The following is a 23,721-nucleotide window of genomic DNA, read 5'->3' as shown; positions in this document are numbered from 1 at the left end:
CAGTACAATGGCAACAGCACTCATGGGCACGAGGGCTGGTCTTCTCCCACTTCAGGCAGCAGGGAAGCTTGGGCCATTACATAAGCAGAAGTTCTCAGATCAAGTGACAAGTGTGCATTTTGCAAGTAAAATGTTCAAGTTCAGATCATACAGAACTTGTGGATGGAGAGATGAACGTATGCTCTCAAAGAAATTTGTCACCCAGAAGCTTGAGCCACTCTGCCATCTCTTTAAGCATAAAGGGATTTTGAATGAGATGATGCAGTGGGGTGCATACCCATGTCCCTCTTTCACTCTTGCTTTTACCACTCTTTTTCTTATTTCCTTAGGTTAGTGCCTTTGGCTTCATCACGGATAATTACAGGACATTTTCAGATCATTACTATGAACTTGAGAAGAAGCCCTTGGTCTTCTATGCCAACCATGATATGCTCTTAGAGGCTGAGCTTTGGAAGAAATTACACCAAGCCGGCATCATGAAGCTGTATCAGCGGTGAAGGCAGTGTGTGCCATGGACAAGGAAGGGGCTGAGCAGCTCCTCTCAGTTCTCCCTGTGTGACCAATTTGGTGATCCACAGGAGACCTTCTTTTGCTTTCATGGGGAGGGAGGACAGAGCTGATAACCTGCAAGTACCAATTAGGCATGAGGGACTACCAGCTGGTTAATCCACAGAGAATATTCTCAAGGGCAATACACATATCAATCCATACTAGATGGGGAACCCATCCAGTGTGAGTATCCGGGGTAGAGAGAAGATGCTACCACAAGAGTCGGTTGGCAGGAAAATGGATAAAAACATTTGCTAACAGCTCTGCTATTCACGTACTTTCAGTGATGCCTTTGTGGGGTATTCAGTTGCAGTTTTGCCAGGACACAAAAGGAGTTATGTTTTTGAGGTGTCATGCAGTATGAGTGTAACAGGGGTTTTTTTTTTGTTTTTTTTTGTTTTGCATTTTAGCCACCTCTCTGATGGAGATCATTGGCAAAAAGGAACAAAGAGTTTGGAACATACTGTATTTGCCATGATCTTGATATTGCACCCCTACTGAGGACCACAAAACAGTTCTCAGAAAAGGCAATAATACACTAGAGCAATTGTCTGCTCAGACCTACTGTACTCATAATGACTCTCTTTCAAAACAGTTCTCTATAGCAGGACCCCAAGGAATACAGTGTTATTGCAGAGGAACAAGTTCTGGTACTATGAAAGAGGAATGAAAAATTAACTTTTGAAGGAATAGAGTTTTCCAGCAGGAATGGTAGATTTTCCATGACTTTTTGAAATAGGAGTGCCACTCCATTTTTTGCAGCAATAGCCACTGCAAGAAAAAAAGGGGAAAAGTGGGTTCTTTCCCTTTTTAAACAAATCCTGCTCTCCCTGTACACACAAAGAGAAATGCATTTCCAGGATGCTCTCAGAAGTGCAGTTATCCTTGTAAACAAGGTACACAGAGAGCACATGACTCATCAGTAAGGGAAAAGGGTACTCTCCTCTGTGACCACCACTGCACAATATATTCAACAGGGTCAGGGACACAGACCTGGGATGGGAGTGAAACAATGGGAAATGTGAGTGCCTTACCTCTTTTAAAAGGTAATGATACCACTTCTATGTTAATGATGTCCAGATACCCCTCTGGCATCAATTTCATGATGCCTAGACTGGTACAGACTCCTTTCTTTACCCCAATTTGATATTATAAAGCTCTTGCTACAACATGTGAAAATGCCTCTTTTGCTGACTGAAGATTAGGGTTGGACAGCTATTGATTTATTTTGCAAAAGATCACCAACAATGGACCAACAACCTTTTGCATCTTGCAGGAAGAAGAATCCACCTGTAGCTTATTCATTGCCAATCCTAGTTTTGCCTTTTTCCTGATGTACCAAATATGGTTCAGTTTCCCATCTTTATTCAACTACGGAGAGTCCACCAGTGCTGTGTGGATGCTCTTCCTCCCAGATCCTTAGGAAAGATACTGCATTAATATGCAGAAGGGATCCCCTCCATGAATAAGGCAGATACTGATGGACTTCTGATTAGCTGCTGCAGGGCTGTGTACATACCCAACCATTAAATATGGAAAATTCTCCCAAAAAGTTGAATTCAGTATGTTTGGTAATGTTCCCATGGTCTGCATTTATCTTGGGGCAAGCTCAGGAGCGTACTGCAAATACCACATTGGAAGCATTGCTTCACAAAGAATGGCTAATGGCTCATCTAATAACCAGTCCTTTTAAATGTAAATTAAGATATGAAGCATGGTACATAATGTAGTAAGTTTCTCTTCATGAGCCCACTGCTCATGCATCCATCAGTTTCTTTCTGATTGAGATTTCCTCAGGTAATGTCAAGATGTCCTAGCATGACGTTTTTGGAAGGTGGCAAAAGGCATCAGGTAATAAAAGGTGGCAGAAGAATATGGCAACACTACATGCCTATGCAAAACACAACTCCAGGAAACCTTTTACTGCCCACTGAACTGAACCTAATTGCTCAGGCTCAGTCAAGATGCCAAAGAAAGCTCTCTGTCTGAAATGTTTCCATTTGCTTCAGAAGGGAAAACCAACTTGCTCCAGCCATGCCAGTTCTCATCCTTTCTTTAAGACTTCAAGAGTTTTGATTGTTTTGGCTATGAGAGTTTTTCTTGTCTTTTGTATCATTGTGTTTCTTCTCAAAAAGTGTGTGAATTTTTTGTTGGATTTGAATGTGCAGGTTTTATTTTATGGATAAGTCCAATCAAATGTGTTAAATCTTTAAGGAATCAGAGGTCTTGGGACTTTTTCTACAGCAATCTAACTTGACTACTTTGGCTCTTTAATACTATGTGTATATATATTGTCGAAGGCTTTCATGGCTGGAATTACTGGGTTGTTATAGATTTTTTGGGCTGTATGGCCATGTTCTAGAAGCATTCTCTCCTGACATTTCACCTGCATCTATGGTAGGCATCCTCAGAACTTGTGAGGTCACAACCTCTGAGGATGTCTGCCATAGATGCAGGCGAAACATCAGGAGAGAATGCTTCTAGTATATGGCCATATAGCCTGAAAAACCCTTCAACAACCCTATGTGTATATAGTATCAAAACAATAACATGACTTTCTCTGTCAAGGTTAATCATCTATGTCTCCTAACAAAGCTATGTGTGCACAAGCAACACATTTTCCTTAGTCATACTGTGTGCTTGTGCCCTCAAGTCACCTGCTGATTTACAACAATCCTATGAATTTCATAATTTTCTTAGGCATTCAATACTCAAGAGGTGGCTTGCTAGTGCTTGCTGTCTTCTGAAATACAGCCTACAACTTCCAAGATCAGATGGGATCTAGTAACTTCAGCAGATTTAAGTGCTGTTCCCACCAATATTGTTTTTCTTCAATTGTTAGACACCATTGATTGTAAGATGCACCACCACCAACAAAAGTGCATAAGATATACTTGTGATTGCTGAATGCTTTCATGACCGGAATCGTTGGGTAACACTGGGAACCACCATGTCAGACTACACAGAGAGGCCATTGAAGTCTATAAGCATGTGGACAATTTCAACAGAAAGGAGGAAACCATGAAAATGAACAAAATCTGGCTACCAGTATTTAAAAAATCAGGACACTAAATAAAGAGCAACATTAAAAAACGGGGGAATTCCAGACAAAAACAATCAGGGTCAGCTAACAACTCCCAACAAAGGACTCCCCCAGGCAGGAAGCAGCCATGTTTTGAAGCTGCAAGGCCATTAAATGCTAATCAAGTTGGCCAACTGCAACATTGACACTTGCCTCAAGCAGACAATAATTCTTTCTCCCATCCTGTACATTATTCCACAGATATATAAACCTCACTTGCCTAGTTTCCAACTCCGATCCCTCCACCTCTGAGGATGTCTGCCATAGAAGTGGGTGAAACGTCAGGAGAGAATGCTTCTGGAACATGGCCATACAGCCCAGAAAACTCACAGCAACCTATACTTGTGATTCTAAGATGCACCCCATTTTTAGAGATGTTTATATAGGAAAAGTGTATTTCAGAATCGAAGAAATACACACTATTCCAGAATTATTGACACCAGTTTCTTTACATGGATTATCCATTTGCCAACAGATTAACAGTTTTTACTATGTAAACACCACTCTTATGTCAAGTATTTTGCTAATAGGGGAAAAGTGATTAGGTCATTCAAGAACAGAAGGGCTGCCTGGCTCTTAGCATCCAAAAAAAGGACTGCAGGCCTTGGAAATGGAATCACTTAATCAACAAGCAAGCGTCAGAGGTGACAAGTGCTCAAAGCCTCAAGAAGAGTTTTGAAAAATGTGGAGGAGAGGTGGTGTGACCTTTTGACTCATGTACCTGAAGCACCGGGTAAAATTCCCTCTCAAGCTAATTAAACCCCAATTGGCCACCAACAAGCAAAGGCAGCCACACACATAACCTTGCAGACCTCAAGGCAGGTGTTGGTAAGATAATTAAATGTAAACAGCAACCCGGAGATCAGTGGCAGGTCAGTTTTGTTCTGCAGGAAAGTGGTAGTGGCTACTGACAGACGGAGAGTTGCGGGTGCACAATGAGGAAATGGGGAGTGTAATCCGAAACATTTTCCCACTTTGTATAATTGCATAAATGTTGAATGACCTCTTCTCCTTTGTGTGTTCCTTTTGTTGTGTGGGTGTGAGGCAGCAGGGGGGAGAAAATGCACCCTTTTCTTCCCTATGGCTAAAATTAAAGGACGAGATAGTGCATGTAAAGGAAGGAGCAGCCAGTGAGGAGAGTACCAAGAGGTCTGAACCATTTGTGGGAATGGATGGGAACCTGCCGTTAAGTGACATCAAGATGCATGATGTGTATACCCAAAGATGATGAGATCATGCCCTATATTTTCCCTCTAAAAAATAACCATGCTCCCCAAGAGTGAAGTGGGTACCTGTATTTCACATCCATAGCACTTTAAACTCCAATAAGTGGTATTACTCTGTTCGGTGGCATCTTGAGATTTGCAGTTCAATGAACTCCTTTGAACTTTTTAGCACTATGGTACAGCTCTAACAGAAAACTTCAAATGCATCAGAAATTGCATATCCCAGGTTTCCAGAGGATGAAGTCATGGCTGTTAAAATGCTATCAAAGCATTATAACTGTAAGGTGTCAGTACACTCTTAGACCAACACTGTTGCTTCCCCCTCCCCTCCATCCTCCATTTAACAGTTAAAGGCAAGAGCAAGTGTTCCCTAAATGTGTTCAGAAGCCATCAAAATGCTTTTTAAGAGCACACCTGCTAAGAGGCTGAGCTGCAAAGAGGAATTTCCTGGTAGAATGCTTATCTCTGCTACAAATATACTAATCCCACAGGGAAACCACAGTCTATCATCCTTTCCACCTTGGCCCCTTCTACGCTGCCATATAATCCCTATCAGAGTTTCTCAACCTGAGGGTCAAGACCCCTGGGGGGGGGGGGTCGTGAGTGTCAGAAGGGTCGCCAAAGACTATCAGAAAACACAGTATTTTCTGTTGGTCATGGGAGTTCGGTGTGGGAAGTTTGGCCCAATTCTATCGTTGGTGAGGTTCAAAATGCTCTGATTGTAGGTGAACTATAAATCCTATCAATTGCAACTCCAAATGTCAAGGTCTATCTTCCCCAAACTCCACCAGTATTCAGATTTGGGCACATTGAGTATTGTGCCAAGTTTGATCCAGATCCATTTTTGTTTGAGTCCACAGTGCTCTCTGGATGTAGGTGAACTACAACTCCAAAACTCAATGTCAATGCCCACCAAACTCTTCTAATATTTTCTCATGGTGGTGGCCCAAGTTTGGCCCAATTCCATCGTTGGTGGAGTTCAGAATGCTCTTTCGATTGTAGGTGAACTGTAAATCCCAGCAACTAAATCTCCCAAATGACAAAACCAACCTCCCCGCCCCCCAACCCCACTAGTATTCAAATTTGGGCATATTGGGTATTTGTGCCAAATTTGGTCCAGTGAATGAAAATACATCCTGCATATCGGATATGTACATTATGATTCCTAACAAAATTACAGTTATGAAGTAGCAACGGAAACAATGTTATGGTTGGGGATCACCACAACATGAGGAACTGTATTAAGGGGTCGCGGCATTAGGGAGATTGAGAAACACTGATCCATATCAAAGCTGATAATCTGCTTTGAACGGGATTAAATGTGTCTACACTGCAATCTAATCCAGTTCAAAGCAGATAATCATAGAATCAAAGAGTTGGAAGAGACCTCATGGGCCATTCAGTCCAACCCCCTGCCAAGAAGCAGGAATATTGCATTCAAATCACCCCTGACAAATGGCCATCCAGCCTCTGCTTAAAAGCTTCCAAAGAAGGAGCCTCCACCACACTCCGGGGCAGAGAGTTCCACTGCTGAATGGCTCTCACAGTCAGGAAGTTCTTCCTAATGTTCAGATGGAATCTCCTCTCTTGTAGTTTGAAGCCATTGTTCCGCGTCCTAGTCTCCAAGGAAGCAGAAAACAAGCTCGCTCCCTCCTCCCTGTGGCTTCCTCTCACATATTTATACATGGCTATCATATCTCCTCTCAGCCTTCTCTTCTTCAGGCTAAACATGCCCAGTTCCCTAAGCCGCTCCTCATAGGGCTTGTTCTCCAGACCCTTGATCCTTTTAGTCGCCCTCCTCTGGACACATTCCAGCTTGTCAATATCTCTCTTGAATTGTGGTGCCCAGAATTGGACACAATATTCCAGATGTGGTCTAACCAAAGCAGAATAGAGGGGTAGCATTACTTCCCTAGATCTAGACACTATGCTCCTATTGATGCAGGCCAAAATCCCATTGGCTTTTTTTGCCGGCACATCACATTGTTGGCTCGTTTAACTTGTTGTCCACGAGGACTCCAAGATCTTTTTCACACGTACTGCTCTCGAGCCAGGCATCACCCATTCTGTATCTTTGCATTGCATCCAGATAATCTGGATTTTATGTGGCAGTGTAGAAGGGGCTCTAGTCTTGACAGGGTGGTGATAATTTCTCCAGTGGTAAGGATTTCTAGGGTACTGTGAAACAACCTGAAGCTTGAGCTTGCCTCCAGTTCCCACAAGATTCTGTGTTGGAGTGCAAAATATTTTGCAGGTCTTGAGTGGGCAATTAGGCCCCTCCAACACTGTTTTTATATTTTAGGATCTGATCCTAGGTTATCTGCTTTGTACTGGATTATATGAGTCTCTACTGCCTGATAATCTGGGATCAACAGTATAGGAGGAGTCTTAGTCTGACTAACCATAAATAGATGTCCTGATGGAAAAATAATATGATAGGTCTAGGATATAGGGTTCCTCCCTGATACTTGGGAGATAAACCCATGGAAAATTTAAAGTTTCCACTTTATGCTTACTGGGGAATCATCTTCAGTAATTTACCATATCCTTGATATACATTAGTGTAAGCACTTCTACAGACACCATGTATGGAGGTCTCCATTGCCTCCTTGTGCAACATTTTTCTCTGGTTGTCAGATGGTGCAGAGAGGGCTCTTTCTACACTGCCAGCTGTTACCTGCCCAGAAGACCTGCCCAGGTGCCCCAGTGAATTGGCTGCATGTGTCTGATGATATCCTGACCATTGTGCAGCCTTTTTACCTTTCTCATGAAATTACCAGTCTATCTGCTCACAGATCCAACTACTACATTCTTTGCCATCCAATTCTTCTGCAATGCTAATAAAATGAGCATTTTTGTTCTCGCGTGAGTACAAATGTGGGTGAGTGAACAGAAGGGACACCTACATAGATCTGTCTGCATCTGGGATGTTCTTGTGTGGGGATGGCACACCTACAGGATTTGTTCTGATGAGTGCCTACACTTCAAAAATCTACCCCTTGTGCAAATTGTTTCTCCTTTTGTGTGTCAACAGAACTACTGGAACAGTGTTTCAGTGTTTTTTATATTAGCTCTTAGAAACCCTCACCACTGGTTAAGCTGCATGGTTTCTGGGAGAGGTCTAAAACACCTGGAAAAACAAGGCTTGGGAACCCTGCACTGCAATGTGGGGGGATAATTGTTTCTACTCCAAGTTATTTTCTCTCTTTTCCCCTCCTACTGCCCTCTACTAATTCATATATGTATACCATAGTGAAAGCAGTGGCAATTTTATTGATTTTTTAGAAACCTGGGTTTACTTAATATGCAGGCATTCTTTTAGTGGCGCACCAGCACTGTGCCTATCCAGTTAAAGGTGGTGATGGTGATAATAGTGCAATCTAAGGTAAGAACATCTAATAATCTCCTGCAGTATCTCCATTGCTATCATGTTCTGAAGGTATTGGTCATCTAAGGTTAGAATAACACAGTTCCTTCTCTCCAGACTGGAATCTAAGGAATTGGCATATATAGATACATTTCAGTTAACAAAGCAAAGATGCATTACTTTAAATAACAAAAATAACATGGAAAGAATAAAGTTCCTATACCCAAGACACAAATTGAGATAAGTTCAACATATTTCAGGACATTTTTTTAATTAAAAAGTGTCCAGAGGACAACTAAAATGATCGAGGGTCTGGAGAACAAACCCTATGAGGAGTGGCTTAAAGAGCTGGGCACAACTGGTGAGGCATGCTTATCTACTCTTATCTTTTCTCTGTTCTTCTGGTCCCTGCACGCTCAGTAAGGAAGGGATTCTTGAAGGGGCTGCTGTTTATCTTCCCTGTTGCAAGTAAACATACCCAGCTCCCAGCTACAATAAGATCAGCTACATTAGGTCCCGTTTTCTCCAGATAAAGCTTTATTGAATTCTTTACATCAGATAGACAGCTGCAATCCATAACAAAGGCCTGTTTCTCCAGCCCTCATTCTCTATTTCCCCATGCCACCACTGCTAAAAAAAACTTCCACCTATGCTAGACAGAGGAGGCAAAAGGGTTGCTGGAAAGATATAAAAGCACATTATCAAAAGTAACTCTATCACCAGACTTTTTAAACTGAGATATGTCTGTATTACAAACACCCCAGCATACAGCATTGTTCCAGTCCCAGCCCACAGATTACATTCCACATCACACTTGCAATGACAGCAATCATGTCCTCCTTTTATGTGTTCTTCTAACGTATGATGTGCCGACTAATGCAACTCAGCTGACAGTTGAGAGTAGGCACAAAAGCTGATGACAGATGACTGGGAAAGAATAACCGAGGTGAGAGCAGAAGGAACCGAACGGGAAGTGTGAGGTGGCAGGGACAGACTATGCTTCTTCTGCATAAATGTTCAATGGTGTGACAGGAAGGCTTGAAGGCAGGACCAGAACGCAGCTAGTAAGCAAGAGCTAGGACAAGGGGAACATGGTCAGCTCTGTATAAGGGATGAATGTTTGGATAGTCCTGATTAGCAAAACACAACATACCATACCTGCGCTGAATTGTCTTCCAAAGTTTTAAGCAGATGGCACATAATTTCACCATGTTGTTGCCAACACACTAACACAAATCTTCTGATAAGTACAGGAAAATGAGAGCCACCTCCCAAAGCTGGAAAAGTTACATTTTTGGATTGTAGCTCCCAGAAGCGTATCCTCCAAACCAACACAACAGATGACACTAAGTTGATATAATGGGGGCCCCAGTGGTGATTTTTCTAAGTTTGGATGAGGAAGTATACCTTATTTCCTTATGCAAATGCTTTAAATCAGTCATCTCACAGCCCTTTTCTCTTCTCAGCACAGGCAAACGAGCCCACAAATCCCAAGCCCCTTCTATGACCATTTCTCTTAAACTTTCTCTTTTAATTTTCCTGGCATTCACTGAGGCTAAAGACCAAGTGGTGTGCTTGCAAACCAGAAGAGTGCCAATGTTTTCTCAATCTTCAAAAAGGACCCGGGGGGGGGGGGGGGAGGGACTGGACATCTATCAACACAAACTCCATTGCAGGAGCAAGATGTCCCACTAAAAAATGCACTGCCTTGTTTCAGATGACAGGACTTATTATCCTGGAAAATGCAACACATCACAGGGCACTACATTATGGCCTTGTAATACGTTGCCCCCAAACTCTTGAGAAAGCAAAAGCTGTAACCTCTTTCCATTAAGACAAGTTTCAATCAATTGCAAGGTTGTCAGACACGTCACCATGTCACCTCACGCTGTGAGCAACACCTCCCACCTTACAAAGTGTTTCTAGCCAAACTACAAGGTTATAGACTTTTCTTACTTTTTGAAAACGAGCCTGTCACAACGTTCTGTTAAGACTCTGGACAGTGGATAAAATAACTAGTAGTTGCAGATTAATAAGATTGACAAGATGAAATAAACTGTGTAATAGGTTAGAAGTTATGCATAACATTATGTTGTATAAATAACAAAGCTATTCTTTAACATCATACCACTTTAGTTTACCTTGTGTAAAGGTCTCACAGCCTCAGTCAAAGGCTGAGTAATTTCTCAACTTCCTCTTTGTAGCCTTTATCTTAAGTTCAGCTGCCACTGAATGTAGACCAATTTATTTATCATGTCAGAAGTGAATTGAGGGTAGTTAAAATGTATTTAAAACAAAGTTAAAAACTTGGCATTAGGCTAAATGTCCTTTGACCAGTAGCTGGCCACTTGGGAGTGCCTCTGGTTTTGCTTTAAGAGTCCTCCATTGTGCATGTGGCAGGGCTCAGGCTGCATTGTCATATCATAGTGGTCTGTGGTTTGCTCTCCTCCACACTCGCATATTGTGGACTCCACTTTGCAGCCCCATTTCTTAAGGTTGGTACTGCATCTCATGGTGCCAGAGTGCAGTCTATTCAGCACCTTCCTGACCAACTGAATCAGCACAACTTATCTAAATGTGATCTCAACAACTGATCAATGCATTCTGCTTTACTTGGGAATATGAATAAACTTCAAGCCCAACACAAACCTGGCTTATGCTTAATGGGAATTTTCAAGTTATTTTGCCAGGATAATTATCAGGGCCCTTTCATTAAAACATGTTTGAGCAAATATAACTTCCAATTTTCCTCATTTTCAATACCAACTAGGGCTAGTGGGAGTTATATTCACAAATCACTTGGCGCCACCTGCAATTTCAACCATAACTTTCGAAAATGTTATTTGTCACTCACTACTCATGAACGCAGGAGATATATTCCCAGACTTACCAATGGTAGTGAAAGCCATGAAACTTAATTAACCCTACTGAGTATTCTGGTAGAAGCATAGCATAGCCACACTGGATGACCTTGAAGATGCCTACAGGTGACATTTCATCAGATGCAAGTAAACGAACGTGTAGGTACTGGTCCTATGAATTCAGGGGCCAACCTGTAATTATGAGTGGAATCCTATGCACTTATGGCTAAAAATCCTCTAATAAGGTCTAATGACAGGCCTAAGGCACTTGTACTAGTCTGACCCTTCAAGTGTAAGAGTATTCATTATCTGCAAGGGGTGATAATAACCAGTGGAAGTGATCCAATGACATTCAAAGTGCTAAATGGCAGGGGGCTGTGGTCTGTGGGGCAAGCCTCCTTTATGCCCCACCAATGGAAGCAATACAATTTCAGGGTCTCTGAGAGGGCTGGAGAGTGCTGTCCCCTTAGATCACGACCAACACCATGTGATGTGATTTTAGTAAGCGTTTTAAGGTTTGATATGTTTTTAATGATTGTTTTAATATATGTATGTATGTTTACATGGCACCTTATCGTTGCCTACATATGTAAGCCACCTTAAGTCCCCTACGGGGTTGACAAACACAGGGTATAAATAAAATAATATAATACTGGCTTAATTGTGGTACCAAGTCAGAGACATTGGTCAAGATATTTTAATCCAAATTTGTACTGTTTTAAATTGTAAAATGTTCTTATATACATAAGAAAGCAAATGGATGTAGAAGACCAACATCTCATTGGTTCTACTGTGTCTCATATTGAAAACAAACCCTAAAAAATCATATTTTTTAAAAGAAACCCTGCCTGCTGAAATAAAAGACCGCACATTTTTATTACTTTGCTTTATTGTTAAATCCAATTGAGAAACTGACTTGGAATTGCTCCATACTTGCATGTCCTTCTGGTTAAAATGAACACCTAAAAAGGGAGAAAGATGGGGGGGGGGAGTTGAATGTCAAATAAAGGGAGTTGAAGAGTGACCAAAATTTCAAAAACAGTATTTGAACATTTTAAAGAAGCCATGAATTCAAAGTATACCATTTAGGTTGTTCAGGAAACGATAAACATTTCTAAAGTAACCCAGGAGTAACAGTCTTTTCTTTTCTTTTCTTAGCACCTCGGTGGTGTAAGAAACAGGAATATAGTTTCCAAAATAAAAATGTTACCAGACAGTATCTCTGCTATACTACAAATCATGTTTCACAATTCTGACTGGCAGCCTAGTTTCATGTGCTGTCAAGATTGGGGTGGCTCATGTGGTCAGTCAGTTGGACCTAGAGGCCTACTTCCCCCATGAAAAAAAGAGCTCCCTCCCAACCAAAATACAAACAATGGGCACTCAAAGTCAACTAGCTGTATGTTCCTTCCTTACTAGACCTCAACAATGAAGAACATCAGTCCTGATGGCTCAAAGGCAGCCTTCCTCAACATAGGCCCCTCCAGATAAAAACAATGGTCAGGTTTCAGACTACATGGCTCGTCATCCTAGATCACTGGCCAGATTGTCCAGGATTGGTGGGAGCTGGAACCCACCATCACCTGAAGGGCCACTGCTTGACTATCCGTGGATTTAACAAGCAGAGGATAGAGCTATCACTTATGAATCACTAGAAGAAAACCAAGCCTCTCCATAGCAAACAGATGGGACCTGGAGGGCCAAGCACCCCCTACCCCTAGGCTCTTTATCTAATCGAAGCCTCAAAATTGGATTACAAAATGGATTTGATTGGAATGAAATTAATCCTTTTCTGCTATTTCATGTATTTGATTTTAAATTTCTCTCCTTTTTAAAGAAGTTTCATAATCAACATATAAGGAAGTATACAATCACCCAATATGTTGCCTTGAGTTTAGTTTTCAAGGCCTTCATTTTTGTAATCTGCTTGGGCTTTCACTCTCGCTTCAGCAAAACATCCCTGAGAGTGTGTCAATAATGTGAAACTTAAGACACCCACACAGTGTACAATCAAAGCAATTATATGTAGAACATAACTGCTAGGGACATGCACAAACAAGTTCCTACCTACTCATCTAGAGTGTCAAAATCGCTGGACAGAAAGTTTAGCTGCTCTGTTTTGCATTCTGGGTGGGGTGATTGACATTTGCTTCCTAGTCTATAGTAACAGATCTCTTTTTAAGTAATATATGGAGAAAGGGGGGAGAAATCAATCTTATATTCTGAAAATGGGTGCTTATTAATCTGTCTAAATCCAATTAAAATATTGGGATATTCCACTTACTAGAGAATGGATGAGCAATCTTCCAATTCCTTGGAGATGCTGTTTGACAGGAGAAACAGAAATCCTTCCAGTATTCCACTGCTGTGTAGGAAGTGACGCCTCACGATGTTGGTCTACTTCCTGTCCATGTCTCTTTCCACCTCTAAGGAAGGACTAAAACAGACCAGACAGAATAAGATGATCAAGAAAAGGCATCTCACCAACAAGGAAATAATAATCTCTGGCCATAGGCATATGGCTAGAACATGGGTCAAACACGAGGTCTGTGGGCCAAATCTGGACCACCACGTCATTTTATGTGGCCCATGAGGCTTTCAATGCCAGGCAATGCAGTTATACATTTATATAGTCTTACAATTGCAAGACATTTTAGTGACTTGCAAGTACTTGATATTCAAGATAATTGTGAGAAAGAAACATGGAAAAGCCTCAGTTGATATTCATTTTCCCTTCATAATTGACATTTCAGACAGGGATAACATCACATCACAGGCTTTTAGAAGACTTGACTTGAGAAAATAACTGAACAATAGAATCAACTTTTAAAGTCCTGAGCTGATCAATATTCAACCTTGATGTGGCCACATAGTTTTTGCATTACATTCATGCGAAAGTTTTTCTCTATTCAAAGCAGGATAGACTATTTTATACACATACTTTTGTCCTCGCCACAATTCTGTGAGACGAATAAATCTGAAAAATATTAACTTATCCAAGGTAACTCAAAATACCTGAGATCTAAGGATTTAGTATTGGGTCTTCCTAGTTTTTGTGAAACATACTAATCTATACACCATGATCTCAGTTATTGTTATTATTTCATGTCAGAAGCATTTTCACTTTTCGCAGGTTGTTCTGGAATATAACATCCGTGATAAGTGAGGGAACACTGTAGATAGATAGATAGTATAGCTCCATATATTGACACACGGTTCAATAACAGATCTAATACTACAGGCCTGGACCTACTTGGGCCCTCCAGGCATTTTGGACTTCAACTCTCACAATTCCTAATTGCCGATCCAGCTGTTAGGAATTGTGGGAAGCCTCAGCAATGTGTGGCAGGGGACAGCTAGTGTGTGTGTATGTGATAGAGAGCTTTGGATGGCATAGGGAAAGAAAGAAAAGCCCAATCCGAAGGAGAAAATAACTCCTAACATGATTAAAATAAAAACCTATTATATATTCTTGATGGAATCTACTGAACCCATCTTTATGTCTGAAATATGTCATAAGAAATTCAATGTGCAGATTTGAGAAATGTAAAATTAATGTGATGTGTGGGAATGACTGGAGGAATGAAAGTTATATGGATGGAGTTAATAATTTTGGAAACACCAGTATAATATTAAGGCCTGCAATGACTAACTACCTGCTTGCTGGAACTGTGATCAAAACCTGCTAATGAGAATGGGTAAGAACTGTGACAATGTCTCTTTCAAGTTAAGGAAATGTTTGCAACATTCCTTATGTTAAGAAGGAAGTCAACACAAGCCTTGTGTCTGTCAACACCAATTAAGAAGAGTCAACATCTGCCCAGGAAACTGAGATGGATCCAGGATGGAAGACGTCTATCATTAATTTACAACTTTGGGACTACATCAACAGAATATTCATATAAAAGACTCAGTCTAATAATGCTCAAAGTGTGACCGACCTGAGGATTCTGGTTCACCTGCTATGCTCTGCTCCATGGGAAGGAGAAAGATAGTGTACCTATGGATAGTGGCAAATTTGCATGGGAGCAGTCTGGTCACTTTGGGACCTCTTTCTACAGGGAAGAGAAAGAAGTGCGCTTCTGGAGTTTTAGATTTTGTGCAGGGAGTCAGGTTCTGTTGTATGGAAAACAGAGATCTGGTCCTTGGCATTGTCCTTAGGGAAAGACATTTTGGCATTTCGGCGTTTTGAAGTTTTGGCATTATCTTGGAACTATGCACTGGCAGGCTGCAGGAAATCAGGGCCTGGCCTAACAGGTGCTTCTCCAAGGAGGGAGGAAATGATATGGTAATACTTGAATGCCTGAGGATGAATGCGTGTACATGTGTGTGAATGTTGAGTGAAAATGTAATTCCCCTTTGTTTGTTAACCAATGCAATTGTAAATCAAATGTAGATGCATTGAATCTGTATGTCTGTATGTCATTCTTTGTCTAAATGTTTTTTCTGTAATCTGATATACCTTCTCACACTGGAAATTGCAATAAAAAGAACCTATGCTTCAAAGTTATTGAAAAGTCATTCATGACAATATGCATATTGTTTTGTTGTAGACATAACATGAAGCAATAGTTTCTCACTGCCTGAATGAGCTGACAAGTTTCACATTAGCCTGTTTCCACTTGGTTTTGCAGTCCTAAAAAATTGCTCATTTGTTTTTAAACAAGCCAGTTTAAATCATATCCAAATCAAGATAACTATCAATTCTTTAAAATGTGTTTCCTACGCATTTGTGCAAAAAGTTACAGCTTGTTCATGCAGCAACAAACAACAATTGCCTATTACATTTGAACCAGGTTTCTGGCTCATTTTGAACAAGAAATTTGGGTATTTGAAAAAAAAAAGTGCTACTTCTAAAATCAGTTTACCATCTGCCATCCCCATCTGGATAAATCATGGGCATGTTTTGCTTTCTTCTTAAGATCAAATTAGACGTGACTTCAAGCACATTTCTGAATTGTATGCTTGTGTCTGGCCACGTCTTTGTTTATCAAGAGCAGCTGCAGGACCAGAGAAGGGGGGGGGGTTACTCTATCCTCCATGACACCCCCATCCCAGTGGAACACCCATCTCTTACAACCCCCAAACTGGAAAAAAAAAAAACCAAACCAAAACATCCTGCATGCCTCACTTTTACAATGATTAAAATTAGGGCAAATAACAGCTAATGGAATGGGAGAGTTTTTGTTTGGAATATGGCCCAACACCCCCAACAACTTTGTAGCTGCGTTTTCTAAATAAAGCAACAGCTAAAAGCAAGCACATAATTAAAAACGCACTTCAGTCACATCTTCCTTGGACCTTAAGACACCCTCACAATGAGTTTAGATGGTAATCTGCTCTGCTCAACAAGCACTGCTGCTTGTCATTTGGATCATTTAGCCCTGAAGGAGACTTATGAGGAAGAGCATTTAAAAATATATACACTATTTCTAAGAGAACTCACATTGCCAACCCATCATTCCTTTTTTCAGAGCAATGCAACCCAAGGGGAAAAAAATACATAGCTTAAGTTACAGGAATGCATCTTTTACTAAACCAAATGTTTAGAAAGTAGGCCACCCTAAAGGCATTTCAACATGCACTATGGAAGCTTTCCTGCATTTTAACCTTTATTCTGAACTAGGGCTATGCTTCTAGCCTCAAGATCAGAGAGATAAGATTGCTGGCAGAAGGGCAGAAACAAAGAATTTCATCCACTTTCAAGAATCCTTTTAATTATTTGTTTTGTTCTCATAAAGCAAACGAGAAAATGTGTTCCTTTATAACAAGGTGGCATGTTTCACTGGTTTCAAGAGATTCTGTGCATTTTTGCAAATTTCTATAAATACAAACTTTAAAATTCCAAAAATGTTGCTTTATTTCACGGGTTGGGTTGATGTAATTTTTCTGCTCAATCAGCCTGTTCTTTTGTACTTTCTGTGCATGTTTAGCTTTATAAAGGAAAAAGCTGTGATAGGTTGAGCATCTTATCTGTAATGGATGGATGAGATATTGACATATTTGCATTGTGATAGTTTCACATACACAAAATTATTAAAAATATTGTGTATAAAATTATCTCTAGGCTATAGATATATGTGTGTGTGTGTGTGATGAATTTAGTGTTTAGACACGAGTCCCTTCGCTAAGATATACCAAAATGATTATCTAGATTTGCCTTACTCACCACTGTGTAAACAAATATTTGGCTGCCAGAGACTTCATCTTCCTGTTAAAAGGATTATGCCGTGTTTGCATCTTAATAGTTGTATCTTCATGTCTCCCTGTGACAGTATGATTGTCGGATGCGCTTGCAGCCTAGGAAGAGAACAGGCACATTGTTAACAATAACTATACAAATAAACTGTGGCCAATTTCCCTACGGCCGAGCTTTCAGATTCCACAACTCCACAAGGAGAAAGGAGTCTTCTTTTCAGACAGGGATAACTTTGTATCATCACTAGCTCAGCTTTATAAAACTGGAGAAACTGTACGCATCAAAATTAAGGGAGCTTTGTTCTAGCTCTTCTGAATACCGAAATATTAATCTTTCACCCTACCAGTGACACCTAGTGGTCATTTCATCAGATTCGTGAGCACACCTCTTTGAACAAAGCAGCTTTTTTCCTGTCTCCATAGCCCTCCTTTTCCTTTGTCTAGCTGAAAAATTTTACACAGCATTAGTATTGGGAGTGGGGTAGAGCAACACTGTAATTGCAGCCCCACTGAACAAAATACGTATCAAGATATCTTTATCACAACCTTCTCATAAGTACGATTTACAGGACATTGTTCTTCTTGCATTGATCTTATTTATGTTGCTTCTCTGAAGGACTAAATTTTAATGCTCTAAATCAGTGTAACAGACTAATGAGAATCTGTTTAATCAGCCTTTAAACAGAAATGCCTTATTGTTTAACATAACTTTAATGCATATATAGGTTTCACTACAAAATAGGGCCCCCTGGTAGCACAGCTGGTTAAACTGCTGAACTGTTGAATTTGCTGACCGAAAGGTTGGCGGTTCGAATCCGGGGAGCAGAATGAGCTCCTGCTTTTAGGCCCAGCTTTTGTCAACATAGCAGTTCAAAAACATGGAAATGTGAGTAGATCAATAGGTACTGCTCCAGCAGGAAGGTAGCAGCGTTCCATGCAGTCATGCCGGCCACATGGCCTTGGAGGTGTCTACGGACAATGTCGGCTCTTCAGCTTACGAATGGAGAGAAGCACTCCCCCCTAGAGCTGGACACAACTAGACTTAATGTCAAGGGAAACCTTTACCTTTACAAAATAGGTACAAACTAGCAAGTTATGCAGAATTATTATCTGACCAATTTACTATTAATCAAAAAATAGGATCCCTTGCACTTCTATCCCAGCCTGTCTTCCTTCTTTTTATTTACTACAACTCTCCAAACTGTCTCTTCTAGTTTTGTACTTAAGAGATATCTAAAGAATATGACTGGTTATCTCAAAGATTGTTAAATTAGAACATGAGAATTAATTATAATTTCCTTGATCTAGGCAAATACCAACTGCTGTAAGAAAATCATGTCATCTGTTTTGATTAACAAATCATTCTATTTTTTAAAAAATCACTTACTTTGATTATATTATATCATACAATAAAAGCTTGATTATGGTAACAGAATGCCATTAATTTCAAACAGTTACTGATAGCAAACATCAACATATGCAACATCTGGGGAGCACACCATCCGTAAGATCAGCAAATCAGAAAACTTTGAACAAAAAACAAAAGCGTTTCACTGAAAAATGATATGTGGGTCTTGTGCTGGGTGTATTGTGTGACTTCAGATAAAGAGTTATTCTGCTTTAAACTAAGAATCAACCCTTAGAAAGAAGTGAGGAACATGTGGCCTTCTATCTATTGTTAAGACTGCTACATCCCAGGATCAGGAAATCCAGACTTTTCCCAATCTTGCCTTAAACATTATGGCAAAATTTAATTTTGGCTTAAAATAAAAAGCTATAGGTTGAGGATCCTTTGTCTTAAGTTCTGAAAAACAAAAAACTCACAAATTATACATATGTGACTGAGATAGTGGTAGGTTTGCCTTCTGAGGGGACATCGGCTATGTTTCATAAACAACATTATTCAAAGTGCTGTATAACATTACCTTCAGGTTATGCATGTATATACACTGTATAAATAATACAACCTGACACCTCGTTAATTATCAAAGATCAATGCTATGGAATCGCATGAACTGTGATTTGATGTGGTACTAGCACTATTTGGCAAAAAAGCTGGAAAACCCTGTAAAATGACGACTCCACATGAATCAACTGAAATGAGCCATAGCACTTAAAAGTGTGGTCAAACTGCATTACACCAACAGAGTAGATATACTCCTATGTGTATAAGGTATATATGAAGCAGAAATGAATCTTCTGTTAAGACCTAGGTCCCATTTCCAAGGTATTTTATTATGTATTTATATGCAAATACAGATATTCAAAAATCCCAAAAAATCAAAAATCTCAAACTCTTTTAGTCCCGATCATTTCAGATAAGGAATACCTTTACAAAAGTGTTTGCACAAATTGCAGAAAATACAACAAAAATATTTGATGTCCAGTTCTGGCAAAAATCTCACAGCTCGAGAAAACTGAGGAGGCCAGTCTCAAGCAAAATGTCATCAACTGCAACTTTACTTTACTTCACAGTATCAACTGCAACAACTGCTTTACTTCACAGCTTTACTTCACAGTAGCAACGGCGCACAGCTGCCATGCTGCCTTCACAGAGAAGCAAGTAGAACTGAGCCAATGTTTCCTGCTCAGTGGATGCTGAATGTGTTTGAGACCCTTTGAAAGGTGCAACAAGACTACAGAACACACTTACCACTGATTAAAATCAGAAATATGTGGTTGACAGAGACTTCATCTTCATGGTAAAAGGATTCTGCTGTGTTTGCATCTTAATAGTTACGTCTCCATGATGTCTGCATCAGTATGACTGTCAGAGGCACATGCAGCCTAAGAAAAAAACAGGCACGCTGTTAGCAATAACTGTACAAATAAACTATGCCATGTGTGCCCAATTTCCCTACAGCTGAGCTTTCAGATTCTACAGCTCCACAAGCAGAAATAGTCTCCTTTTCAGACAGGGATAACTTTGTATCATCACCAGCTCAGCTTTATACAACCTGGATCAACTGCACATAAATAAAGTGAATTTTGTTCTAGCCCTGCTTTTCCCTTGACATGAAGTCCAGTCTTGTCCAACTCTGGAGGGTGGTGCTCATCTCCATTTCTAAGCCGAAGAGCTGGCATTGTCAGTAGATGCCTCCAAGGTCATGTGGCCTGCACGACTGCATGGAGCGCCTTTTGAATACTGGATTTCACCCTACCAGTGACACCTAGTGGGCACTATGGAACATGGCAGCAGATGGTGAAGATGCTGTTTTCTTGCCTTTCAATCAATGTACTTGTTAACAAAGCCTCTGACAAAGAATCTTCTTTTTACAAAGTAAGGCCATTCCCATCAAGGTGAGAAGGGCAGGGCACAAATGTGGTAAATAAATGGCTCAATGCTATGGAATCATGGGTGCTGTACTTTGGTGAGGCACCAGCACTCTTTGGCAGAGAAGGCCTTGGAAAACCACAACTGCAAAACACTTCCATGGGTGATTTGAGATACAATTTTGTGGCCTTCCAATGCAACTCACTCTTCAGCAGTTCATTTCGCAGTCGGATTTCAGTAAAATCCTCTGACAAAGAAGCTTCTTTCTACAAAGTGTTTCTCTGTCTATCCCTAGCATTCGGATACGGCAAGTTAAAAGTGATGTCGAACTGCAATAATTCTACAATGTAAAAGATGCACACAGGGGACATAATTACAATGTGTATAATCATAATTCATGATGGCATGTTTGACCAACTGCTATAAGAATAGTATGAACTCTGCTTTAAATAACAATATGCTTAAAAATTTTTTTTTTTAAATCACCAACCTGGTTCAACTTTGAAATAAGAGCTTGATTTATAGTAACATAATGCCATCAATCTATGCAATACCTAGGAACCATATGTCATAACGTTAATTAATAATTATGTTATGTAAAGGTAAAGACTTTCCCCTGACATTAAACCCATTCATATCCGATTCCGGGGGGGGGGGGGGGTTGGTGCTCATCTCCATTTCTAAGCTGAAGAGTAGGCGTTGTCCATAAACATGTTACGTGGCTGGCATGACTGCATGGAACACCGCTACCTTCCTGCCGGAGCAGGAAGGTAGCTAGGTTGGCAAAAGCTGGGCCTAAAAGCGGGAGCTCACCCCACTCCACAGATTCCAACTGGTGACCTTTCAGTCAGCAAGTTCAGCAGCTCAGTGGTTTAACCGACTGTGCCACCAGGAGCTCGCCAGAGGAGGGCGACTAAAACTATCAAAATTCTGCAGAACAAGCCCTATGAGGAGCGACTTAAAGAGCTGGGCATGTTTAGCCTGAAGAGAAGGCTGAGAGGAGACATGATGACCATGTATAAATATGAGAGGACGTCAAAGGGAGGAGGGAGCAAGCTTGTTTTCTGCTTCCCTGGAGACTAGGACACAGAACAATGGCTTCAAACTACAAGAAAGGAGATTCCACCTGAACATTAGGAAGAACTTCCTGACTGTGAGAGCTGTTCAGCAGTGGAACTCCCTGCCCCGGAGTGTGGTGGAGGCTCCTTCTTTGGAGGCTTTTAAACAGAGGATGGATGGCCATCTGTTGGGAATGCTTTGAATGCAATTTTCCTGCTTCTGACAGTGTAGAACAGACATGGGCAAACTTTGGCCCCCCAGGTGTTTTGGACTTCAACATGGCTGTTAGGAATTGTGGGAGTTGAAAGTCCAAAACACCTGGAGGGCCCAAGTTTGCCCATGCCTGGTGTAGAAGATGCACCCCAAGCCCACATACTGGTGAATTCGTCTCACCAATAGGAGTATTTACTCACCGCGAGGCCTTCCTCGAGGCCAGAACGAAGCAGCGCCATGTTTCCTCGCCTCTTCCTGTCCTACACTAACCTGCGAAGAAGCAAGGAAGCCAGTCTGGGCCTGCAAACGGTTCTCCCAACCGGAGAGGGAGTGGGACACGTCGGCCCACGGGACTGGAAGGCATTTGCGGACAAGAGTGGAGGCCCCACGGCGCCTCCCAAGCCAGCCCTGCCGAGGATGGCAAGGGATCCCCTCCCAGGCCGCAGCGCCGACATCTCGGGCGAAAGAAAGCGGCCAAGGAAGAGGAAGAGAAGTGCGCCTGCGCAAAACGGGAAGCCGTGCTTCTCAGGAAATCGCGTCCTACGTATCGCGAGAAACAAAGGCCTTGCTGGGGGTTGTAGTTTTCTTAGCTCCAGCTATTCCTGCCTGGATTTCCCCCTCATGGGCAAAACAGTTTAAAACCCGCGGTCACTTCAAATCTAACAGTCTCTCCTTCCAACAAAGGATTCCCCCAGGCTTGAAGCAGCCAAGCTTTGAAGCTGCTAGGCTACTCATGACAATAAATGAAGAACAACATTCAAAAACAAGGGGACTCCAGACAAGAAACAATCAGGGGCAGCTAATCACCTCTCAACAAAGGATTTCCCCAGGCTGAGAGCAGCCAGACTTTGAAGCTGCCAGGCTATTCATGACGGTAAATGAAGAACAACATTAAAAAAAACAAGTGGACTCCAGACAAGAAACAATCAGGGACAGCTAATCACCTCTCAACAAAGGATTCCTCCAGGCAGTAAGAAGCTACACCTTGAAACTGCATACTAATCAAGGTGGCCAATTGCAACATTCACACTTGCCTCCAACAGACAAGAGTTCTTTCTCCCATCCTGGACATTCCACAGATATATAAACCTCACATGCCTAGTTTCCAACAGACCTCACAACCTCTGAGGATACCTGCCACAGATGTGGGTGAAACGTCAGGAGAGAATGCTTCTGTAACATGGCCATACAGCCCGAAAAACTCACAAGAACCCAGTGATTCTGGCCATAAAAGCCTTTGACAACACAGGCTCTCCTTTAGCAACCGCAGGCTCTCCAAAGGTGCAACTCGAAATTGAGCTCAGTTAAGGGTCAACCACACTAGTAGAATCATAGCCCTTTGAGAGCACTGTATCTGCCATGGCTCAAGGATGCAGTATTCTGGGATTTATATTTCACCGTGGTAGCAAAACTCTCTGCCAGAGAAGGCTCAGTAGCCCACAAAACTACAAATCCCAGAATTTGTGTTTAGCCATGGCACTTTAAGTGCTGTCAAACCGAGATAATTATGCAGTGTGGCTACAGCCTTAGGGTGCATCCACACTGTAGAATTCATGCAATTTGACACCACCTTAACTACTATGGCTCAGTGCTGGAGAGTCCTGGGATTTGTAGTTTGGCTAGGCACCAACACTTCTGGCAGGGAGGGCTGAAGACCTTGTTAAAACTACAACTCCCAGGATTCCATTGCATTAAGCCACCTTTGTCTCCATTTTTTAGTTTTCTGGATTTATTTATTTATTTATAATTAAATAATTAACAACATAGTGTGAAAAAAATCCACAATAATGAACATTTTACAAGCACTTAACCCCCACCACCTAGGCCTGAACGCATTGTTTCCTCTGCTATATATTTATGAGTCATCCACTAAACAAATGCCATATCCAAAA

General features: G+C 41.2%; 1 protein-coding gene, 1 long non-coding RNA gene and 2 other non-coding genes across 4 annotated transcripts in view; 1 reads left to right on the top strand and 3 right to left on the bottom strand.

Annotated features, from left to right (window-relative positions):
- Positions 1-4,640, top strand: part of ST6GALNAC2 (ST6 N-acetylgalactosaminide alpha-2,6-sialyltransferase 2) — a 45,248-nt gene extending 40,608 nt beyond the window's left edge. The window contains exon 10 of the mRNA XM_060764602.2: positions 330-4,640. Coding sequence (XP_060620585.2) covers positions 330-497 — 168 coding nt within the window. The 3' untranslated portion in view covers positions 498-4,640. The remainder of the gene's footprint in view (positions 1-329) is intronic.
- Positions 4,641-11,956: 7,316 nt separating this feature from the next.
- On the bottom strand, positions 11,957-22,324 carry LOC132768577 (uncharacterized). The gene is made up of 5 exons (XR_009630729.2): positions 22,030-22,324; positions 19,937-20,070; positions 17,255-17,385; positions 13,370-13,522; positions 11,957-12,047 (listed from the first exon to the last, which is right to left on the bottom strand). It is a non-coding gene; the product is annotated as an uncharacterized lncRNA (long non-coding RNA).
- LOC137096485 (small nucleolar RNA R38) lies at positions 13,792-13,867 on the bottom strand. The gene has a single exon (XR_010909485.1). It is a non-coding gene; the product is annotated as a small nucleolar RNA R38 (small nucleolar RNA).
- Positions 20,147-20,229, bottom strand: LOC132769551 (small nucleolar RNA R38). The gene has a single exon (XR_009630876.1). It is a non-coding gene; the product is annotated as a small nucleolar RNA R38 (small nucleolar RNA).
- Positions 22,325-23,721: the final 1,397 nt, after the last annotated feature.

This window comes from Anolis sagrei, chromosome 2, assembly GCF_037176765.1.
Source record: "Anolis sagrei isolate rAnoSag1 chromosome 2, rAnoSag1.mat, whole genome shotgun sequence".
In the NCBI taxonomy this organism is placed as follows: domain Eukaryota; kingdom Metazoa; phylum Chordata; class Lepidosauria; order Squamata; family Dactyloidae; genus Anolis; species Anolis sagrei.
This window is presented reverse-complemented; position numbering and strand designations above follow the sequence as displayed.